This window comes from Poeciliopsis prolifica, unplaced genomic scaffold (assembly GCF_027474105.1).
Source record: "Poeciliopsis prolifica strain line A6 unplaced genomic scaffold, Auburn_PproV2 SCAFFOLD008, whole genome shotgun sequence".
Lineage (NCBI taxonomy): Eukaryota > Metazoa > Chordata > Actinopteri > Cyprinodontiformes > Poeciliidae > Poeciliopsis > Poeciliopsis prolifica.
The window spans coordinates 13,516,609-13,525,685 of NW_026562383.1; the positions used below are offsets into that span (position 1 = coordinate 13,516,609).

The 9,077-nt window shown below is 38.5% G+C and overlaps 1 protein-coding gene across 6 annotated transcripts in view; it reads right to left on the bottom strand.

Annotated features, from left to right (window-relative positions):
* The window catches only part of LOC129362301 (adenylate cyclase type 1-like), a 41,534-nt gene extending 34,887 nt beyond the window's left edge, over window positions 1-6,647 (bottom strand). For all 6 annotated transcript variants that reach the window (XR_008606209.1, XR_008606206.1, XR_008606207.1 and 3 more), the window contains exons 1-3: window positions 5,687-6,647; window positions 1,616-1,765; window positions 1,278-1,396 (exon numbers count right to left, since the gene is read on the bottom strand). Coding sequence is in view for 1 of the 6 variants with exons in the window: in XM_055033757.1 (XP_054889732.1) it covers window positions 1,278-1,396; window positions 1,616-1,765; window positions 5,687-6,295 (878 nt within the window). In the remaining 5 variants the exon portion in view is untranslated. The remainder of the gene's footprint in view (window positions 1-1,277; window positions 1,397-1,615; window positions 1,766-5,686) is intronic.
* Window positions 6,648-9,077: the final 2,430 nt, after the last annotated feature.

Below are 9,077 nucleotides of genomic sequence, written 5' to 3' on the forward strand. Positions count from 1 at the left end.
AATGCTGGAGCTGAAAGGGCAGATTTGACAATGAAGTCAGAGGAGCAGAGCGAAAAAGTGGAAGGAGGATAGAGAAAGTGTATCTTCCTGCATGAAATTTACTTTTAGCTCTTCATCTGACAAAAAGTTAAAGGTCCAACACAATTGACAGAACAGCAGAACCTCATAAGAAAACTAAAGTAGATGATTGTAACAAAGTCCTGCACTGGATGCACATTTTGAGATTATTTGATTTTATTTGGTCTGAGAAATTAATTTAGAGGCAAAAGATTGAACAAATAAATCAAGTGGAGTCGATCATTTGCAACTTTGAAATCACTAAACAAAAAAACTGTTGAATCACTCCAAGATAATAGTGTGTGCTAGTTAGAACCCATTATGTCGCAACGTTAATGTTTCTGGAGAATCACATCATGGTTTTGTGATGCATTAAAATGCTGTTTCTATCCAGGCAGCCGCAGAAAAATAACAACAATAATAATTGCAATGGACTCTCATCTCTCATCGTCACATGACTGATCAGATCATTTTGCAGACTGTGCTATAATTTTAGAGGCTTTTGAAAGTGGAAGCCTTGCAAAAGAAACTTTTATTTCTTCAGCAAAATCTAGGCAAATTTATAGTTTCAAAAATCACCATTAAGAATGTGTGTACTAAAAAAGGAGAATGCACATTTTAAGTAGATATCCTACCAAGTGATGTACAGGTTACAGCTTAACAGGAATTTCCACCCAGAATGCCCTGACACATCATGATAAGAAAAAGATTAAGAACAGTTAAGAATTAAGACTGAATAATCAGTAAAATAAACCAAGTAGACACAATTCAGCAACATCGTAGCATACCGCATGCATGTTTTCTACACAACTCTAAACCCACAACACCACACTTTAGTTTTAAAACATTCTGTTCAATGACAGTGACTCTGAGTAATATCTAACAAACTTGTGAAAGGATCTAAAAGAGCGAAATCTTCTCACATCTTCTGGTAGAATGTTCCACTGTGTTGTTGATTTTACATAGAAAGCTTGATTGCCCCCCCAAAATGTACAGCGGTAAAGTTTTATGAGGTGGATATTCTGATCAATCTAATCAAATTCACAGGATGAGTATTAACGATGCCAGTTAATGTATAGTTAATGGCACTCTAAGATATAAGATGAAATAATAGCACGCAAGAATATTTCTGTTAGCGTCCACAGCTAATTCAGCTTGTGGTGAATTAGTTGGTGCACAGCTGTGCTGTTCAACAGCGATGCTGCATGATCAGGTCCTACCTGACATTGTCATGACGCTGGATGTAGATTTTGTGAAAGATCCTTTCAGGGGGCTTCAGGAAATCCTCTTTCATCTCCATAGCTACGTTCCTGGGCAACAGACTCATTAGCAGGCGCTCCTGAGTGCATGCATTTGTTAAAAAAAAGGGGGGGGGAGGCAAAGGGGTGGAGGTGGAGGGAGAATATGAAGCACTTTTCATGTATATAGTGCAATGCAGAAACATTATTACTATGAATAAATGTGTTCTCTGGAATAAGCTCTAGATAGAAATCACAGGAATATATGATGTACATCTTGATTTGAGCCCAGGCTTGACTCACAGCACAGATGCATTTACCTGTTTCTCGTTCTCGTCTTCCATTCGGAGCCGTTCTTCAATGCAGTTGCGGGCCTGAAGGAAGGCTTTTCTCTGGGCTCGCTCAGTCAGGATGCGAACAAACAGCCCTGACAGGTTGACACTAGTGAACAGCACCGTGTTTGCAACCAGCTGTGAAAATAAAAAAAAAAAAAATATATATATATATATATATATATATATATATATATATATATTTTTTTTTTTTTTTTTTTTTTTTTTTTGGGGGGGGGGGTAAATAATTGCTGAAATTGAGTAGGGCAAAATGAAAACAGATTAAATAAATATCCGCTTGCTCTGTTTATGCTAACATAGATGGTATTAATCTCAAAGCGACATTAAATGTTGTAACTCATACTCACACTTTAAAACCCTGACACATTGAGTGCCAGTTGAATGTGCAGCCAACACTTGTAAACAAGCGTGGTACAAACAACCACTGGCGCCATATAGGGGGAAAGTTATGACAATTCCAAGGGCCCCTGACCGACAGAGGGCCCTCCACAAATTTTTTTTTCTCTTTTGGTCATAGAAATAATAATTTTTAAAAAAGGTAGAGGAGATTGATTGTTTTCACAGATTATGTGTCTCACATCAAACTGGCACAACATGGTGACAGTTTTAACAAATATGGAGAAAACATATATTTTATTATTCTGCAGCTTGAATAAAATGCAGCTATATTTCTTTTTTTTAGAAGCCTGGATTGCTTCATGTATATTTTGCACATTGCTATCACTGTTGCTGGTGGGGAGAGACATTTCAGTAAGCTAAAACAAATAGAAAGAATTTAAGCAACCTACTTGCATCATATATGCGAACGGTTGGATATTAGATTAATAAGCAGTAAATACTGTCTAGTATCAGTATTGAACCACAGAAAGCAAGGCAGTTGCAAGACTTTAAAATTGTGATGCTTTTGATGAGTCAGATAGACTCAAAAAACTGTAACAGCAGGATGGGGGTAGGAGGGTTGGGTGGGGGCAATTAAATTTTTTATCATGGGGCCCAAGAGTCCTAGTGGCGCCCCTGCAAACAATTAATAGTTTTTTGCTGATTATTTCTTCTTTTGAAATATGTATCACTGCTTTTATTTTCAAATTTAAATACAACAGAAGAAGATTGCATGCTACCAAAAGGTCAAAAATAGATGTAGCCTATTTCTTCATTTTATGTAGTTGTGGAATTTAATCACTGGTGACCCCTTGCTCTGATCATCCATCACCACAGAGGCTGCAGCTGTGTGACTCCTTTTAACCTTGTACAGGACACAACTTCTGTTACCTGACTAGGGCTAGCTGAAGCTGACTTTATGAACAAAATACAGACCTCCAAAATGTGCACAGAACACTTTCACTGTTGACAGTAATTAGGTGCCCAGGGAAATAAATAAAATAATTTATGCATGTGTTATTTTTTCTTCCCTGTTGTGATCTTCCTATTTGTTGTGTTAATTTGGTTACAAGTGACATTCTTGCAGCAGTTAGCTACTGACTTCTCCCCTCATCTTAATAAATGAAAAAGCAATAAACTGTGACATACTAGGTTGACTTAATCTGAATTATGTCATTTGTTGTGCTTTGCAGAGGTAGAATATATCAGCAACAACATTGTGATCATTGACAACGTAAAAAGAAACATTAACAAAGCTCAATTAGTCAAAGTTAGAAAAATCGATTTGTTCCTATGAATATTTTCATAACCTTAATATTTTGAAATTAAGGTTATGAAAAGTCTTGCACTTTGAAATTGTAATAAAGTCAAGGACAAAGACTTGATTTGTCAAGTCTTTCCTGTTTTAAAATATAAAACAATATGTTAATTTGTATATTTGTTACATTGATCTAAGTTTGACATGGAGACCTAAAGTTGAATAAAAGGGAACTAGTTAAATTTCATACAAATTTCAGTAATAAGACACAAAGTGTCTGCTGAAAGAAAGAAGCATAGGCTGAATAACTGAGACCTGTAGTGGGTGGTTGGTCCAAACCTGAGACGTGCAGGGTCATGCTACACAGCTCATCTCTGAGCTTAATGGATTAGCTATCTGTGGATGCTTTGCTATCACTGTCCTTCACTGCGCTACACAGGTATCTCTTAGGTACCATACAGAAAAAAACAATTTCTTCTTCAAGTATGCCCTCATGGCAGATGATGTGAAGAGCTGACTGAATCTCAGTTCTTAGCTGCTGTAAGAACAGTAAAATACTCATATCATAAGTGATATGAAGGCTTAAATGTTCCAATATGTCTGAAAGGTTGTAACTGGTGTGATGGATTTTCCTCCAAGGCACCAAATGACAGTCAGATGTGAATGTAAACAGAAATACCGAGATCCACAGGGTATAACTGAGATGACTTTGTCCTATTTTCTACAACTAATACATGTGGTTCAAGTGGTTCATGTCTGTGGCTCTCTACGTTGGCCTACTTCTGGTTTTGGAAGGGTGTCACTTAGTTCTAAATTAAAATCCAAGTCCCTTTGGAACAGAAACCAAAGGGACAGTGGTTTCCATGCTGGTTCAGTTGTAACAGAAAGCACACTTGTTGGCTTTTGTTTCCTTTCACTTAGTCATATGTGTAAATGGGGAAAAAGTGTGAAAAGTCAATCAGTAGATGATGCATGTATAAAAAAAATCAATAAAAGCCAATGCATTATATTCAACCAAAGCAAGAACCCATAGATTTGAGCTTCAAGATTATTTAATTCCTCATATACCTGAGCAGAACTTATTGTATTCATGGGCAGATTCCACTACAACCACCAAGCCCCAGTCTCCTCTGTTTTCTGGCCTGGACTTAAAACTTGGAAAAGTGTTTGACAATCTCAAAGCTCTATCAAACGTTGTATTAGAAAACGTTTTCATTTTTATTGAAATAGAATGAATATACTTACAAAATGCCACTTCTTATTTTAACCTATCACATTTATTTCTCTATTTTAGAGGGTTTTGGGTCAAGTGTTTGAATTGAATTTTTTTTTGGACTCCAAAAACAAAAGCTTGGGTTTTGTTTTTGTGACGAAATAAAAAAAAAATGTTCTTATCAAATTAACCTCTTAGACTGGTATAATTCATTTGTGTTTTTTAAGCTAAATCTACTACATCAGTGTTCACCCTCTTTCAAGGAATTACCTTCAGGTTCACAGCACTTATTCCCTTTGACAAGACATAATTGATTCAGGTGGTTATTTGGGATGAGGTTATACCTTGAAGGTATCACAGGGGTCAGAGCCTACAGTATTACTTTCATTTCTGACAGGATGTTTTGAAGTGTCAAGAACAATACAAGAACAAGAACAATGACATAAATTACACAGGAAGTCAATGGATTACCCTTATTGCTTACTTTGGGGAATGATTTGCAGTACTTTCAACATACACTGATGCAAAGAAAATATTTTTTCATCTCTTGACATAAAAGGACTATGTCAGTGATTTATTCTGCAAGATAAAATGTATAACTTCTCAAAACTTTATGCAAATACTGTAAGATATCTAAACCATGTCACTATGACAAGTTAAACTAAGATCAATCCAGGAATAAGCCTGAGAAGAAGAATATTTCAACTCCATGGGCAGTCATGTACTTTAAAGTAAAAAGATATATATTATTATTGGTTATTATGATAAACCAATAACTATTTATATATAATTTATTTTGTATAGACTGGTATTCATCTTTTGCAGGAATACATGGGATTATGATATGCATATTATTTCTTAATTAATTGTGTGGTTTTTTTTTATCACAATGTGTATGTCTGTTTGATAATCAGATGTTCTGACAATAAATTATGTGTTGAGTTGGACTGCTTACAGGTAATGTTTTATTTGTGGCCTGTTTTGGGTCAGATTTAAACAAAGCCTATCAGGCCTCCCGAGAGGGAGCTGTCCTCGGTGCTGAACTGACATCCAAACTGTGCCTGCGCCCGGTATAACTGTTGGTATGAAGTATAGTGACAGCATACTTCAAACAATCATAACAATAACAATAAAAAAATAAATAAACAAACGTACACACACATCAAAATGTGAGTGAACGTATCCTCACCGTTCTCCACAGTTTTTGAGTTTTCACCGTGACAGAAGTGGCAGTCACAATCAGATGGGAGATGGAGACCATTACTCCAAACACGACGGCCAGGAGCGTCCTCACCGGCAGGAGCGCGTAGGCGACGAAGGTGACCAGGATGAGCTGCCACACGCCCTGCTCCGGGGACGTCGGGGGCTCCAGTCCCATGGCGCCCAGGGAGAAGGGGCAGCAGAGGAAGGAAAACGTGAAGCTGAAGAGAAGTGTCAGGTTAACGATCTGCTGGAGCTGAGTCACTTGCAGGTACTTGACGTTAGTTACAATGAAGAGGGAGAGGAAGATGACACAGTGGACCGGATGGGACACTTTGGAGATGGTGAGGCTCGAACCGGACAGCAGCTCCACTAAAGCCAGCGTCGCGGACGTGAAGATGAGGACAGCCAGTGCTTTGAGCGTGGACGTCTGCTCCAGTTTCAGGTTGTAGTTCTGGAAGAGAGACTCCAGCTCCTTGCAGTCGAACTCATCCTCGCAGGCGATGGTGGTCAGGGGGACACCCGGTGGACAGTGACTTCTCTTCCGCCTGGTTTTGACTTTCTGAAACGGTATTTCCTCCATGTTAGTGCCATTCATAAACTGAATACCTGCACAAGGCTCAGCTCGAACCGCAGATCCCACCCCGAGCCGCCAACGGTGGAAAAAGAAAGGACGCGCTTAGCAAGCGTTAGGGAAAGCAGAGCGTCCCAGATCGCGGGGACTGGACAGACGCGCTCTGTGTACTATCCACAGGTTGGACTGTGTTGCCCAAAAGGTTTGCCGAGAAAGGAAATCTTCATTCCCCTCACACAGTCTCTTAAGTCGACGAGCAAAATGGATGTTTCAGCTTTCATTTGAGCGCCACACGAGGAACAACACACACGACGTCTAGTTCTGGATGGTTGCAGCTTTTTTTCTTCTTTTTTTTTCTGCGGGGCTCTGATAGGATCACGCCTGCGCATTATGAGCTGAATACAAGACACGTCTGAGACGCTCAGCGCACTGAGTCAAAGACGGATTGACTGGAGGCAGACAGTCAAACGAAATGAGCAGCGCATCACCATCGTCGCCTCTCATAACGAAAGTGTCCTTTTCTCCATTCCACCTGCTCGTCACGTGTTTCCGTCAAAACGAACCCTGACAGTCTCATATCTGCTAAACCTGTGAGTGCTCGTCCTACCTTGTGAATCAGCATGCATGAAAGTGGTCAATGTATTTGCTTGGTACTGGCATTACATAAGAAATCCCATCCCATTCACAGCTGGACCCTTCACACATGCAACGTTTTTTTGTTTGTTTTTTTGTTTTTGTTTTTTTGCCATTCCGAGGGAGGTGTCTCATTCATCACCAGCAGAAGATTAGTCATCCGTCACTGGCTGCCGTCGCCACGACCCGTCAGTGCCACAGAGAGGGTGGAAGAAAGTGACAGATGGACGGCCAGTGCCAAAGTCCAGCACTCGACCATGCGACCGCGACTCCCGCACGCCTTCTGTCCCTCTCCCCGCCCTCCACCCGACAGCTCTCCCTGTCTGTGTGTCGCTTTGGCTCAGCTGTTTGAGACCCAGCTTTCACTGATCCAGCACAGAAATGGAGTGAGTTTATAGAGAGTGGCAGATAAACAAAGAGAGCGAGGGGGGAATGGATGGGATGAAAGATAGAAACAACGAGGTTTAGGTTATAGGGCTTGGTGCCAAATTGAGAAACAAAAAAGGAAGCAGTTTTATTAAAAAAAAAAAAGTGGTATACAGACAGAATTCAAAGCAAGGGATTTGTATTATATTTAAGTTATTGTTTTTGTTTTGAAAGTGGTCAAATTTAATCATTATTTTTATTGTTTTTGTTATGTTGTTGTCAATTTGTTGGACTTCGGAAATGTATGCTTTGTTGTGTTTCATTGTTGCATGATTCTTTTGAGAGCATGAGAAAGAGAAAGAGAGACAGAAAGAGAAAGGGAAATAGAGTAAGACATTTTTAGGTATGGTGCCTTTTTATCAAGGTTAGTGTTTTTCACCTCATTTATTCACATTTATAAGTCAAAGTTTCCTAATAAACATAAAATTATTTGTTCAATCGTCAGACATCGTCAAATAGATAGATAGATAGATAGATAGATAGATAGATAGATAGATAGATAGATAGATAGATAGATAGATAGATAGATAGATAGATAGATAGATAGATAGATAGATAGATAGATAGATAGATAGATAGATAGATAGATAGATAGATAGATAGATAGATAGATAGATAGATAGACAACATAAATTATTGCTATGAGTTGCAAAGTTTGAACATTATGTACATTCAAAGTGTAATAGTATAAAGATAAACAACATAGATTCCAATAAAAAACATGGGAAAATTGAATATTTAATTAAAGAGCAGTAATCATGAGAACAAACATGATGTGACAGTTTGCTTTCTGTCACATCAAACAAGTTAGATTTAAATCTTCTGTTTCAACCTTTTCTCCTGTCTGCCTTCCACATCTGTCTTCTCAGCATTTCCTCCTCTGAGAGTGAGAGAGACACTGAGATGTGGGACACAGGATATAGGACACCTTGCCTTCACACTGATATTCTGTCTTATCTACAAAGATGTCCCCTCCACTGGACTTAATAAGCTGACACATAAACATGACAATCATGTTATTGTATGTCACCTGTCAGCAGAGGCTTCTCACCAAGGTGATATGCAAATGAAATAACACGCTTTTATAATTTATAGTCTGTCAACCAGGCTGTGATTAATCTGTTACTGATTTTCTGTCACTGCCTATACCCATAATTCAACATTTTGAGACTTGCATCTCCAAAACAAATCCCAGTGACAAAGCTGCTATATATTAATTCTCTTTTATATCACCTTCAATAAAATTCCAATCAATGTTCTGGAAGAATCAATTTTTATGTCACTATTTTGTACTTATTTTGTTGTTTGATAGAGTGCCGTATTGCTGGGGAGCCTTTTGGTCTGATTTCGGCTAAGCAGGAATAGAGCATTGTTCTGTGTGTACCTGTTATTCTTTACGCTTTTGGGGACTTCAGGTGTAAGTGGACGGTCACACTCTGTCAGGCCTCATCTTCTGAGAACAAAGAGAGGTCTTATGGGAGTTCAGAGCACAAAGCTGCACTCCAAGGGCATCAGACAAAAGGGACAGAGAGGAAGCTCGCTTCCTGATGCATGCTTTGCTTCCAAAACATTATTCTCTTCTTTTCTGCCTTTATTTCTAATTGTGTCTTTGACTTTTTCAACACAAAAAGAAAAAATGAAATGAAAGCAAAAGATAGAAACTATATTCACATCTAATATGAAGTGAAAATATAAGCATGTGTCTCAGATTTTTTTCCATCACAATGTTTCTAAATATTCACATCAG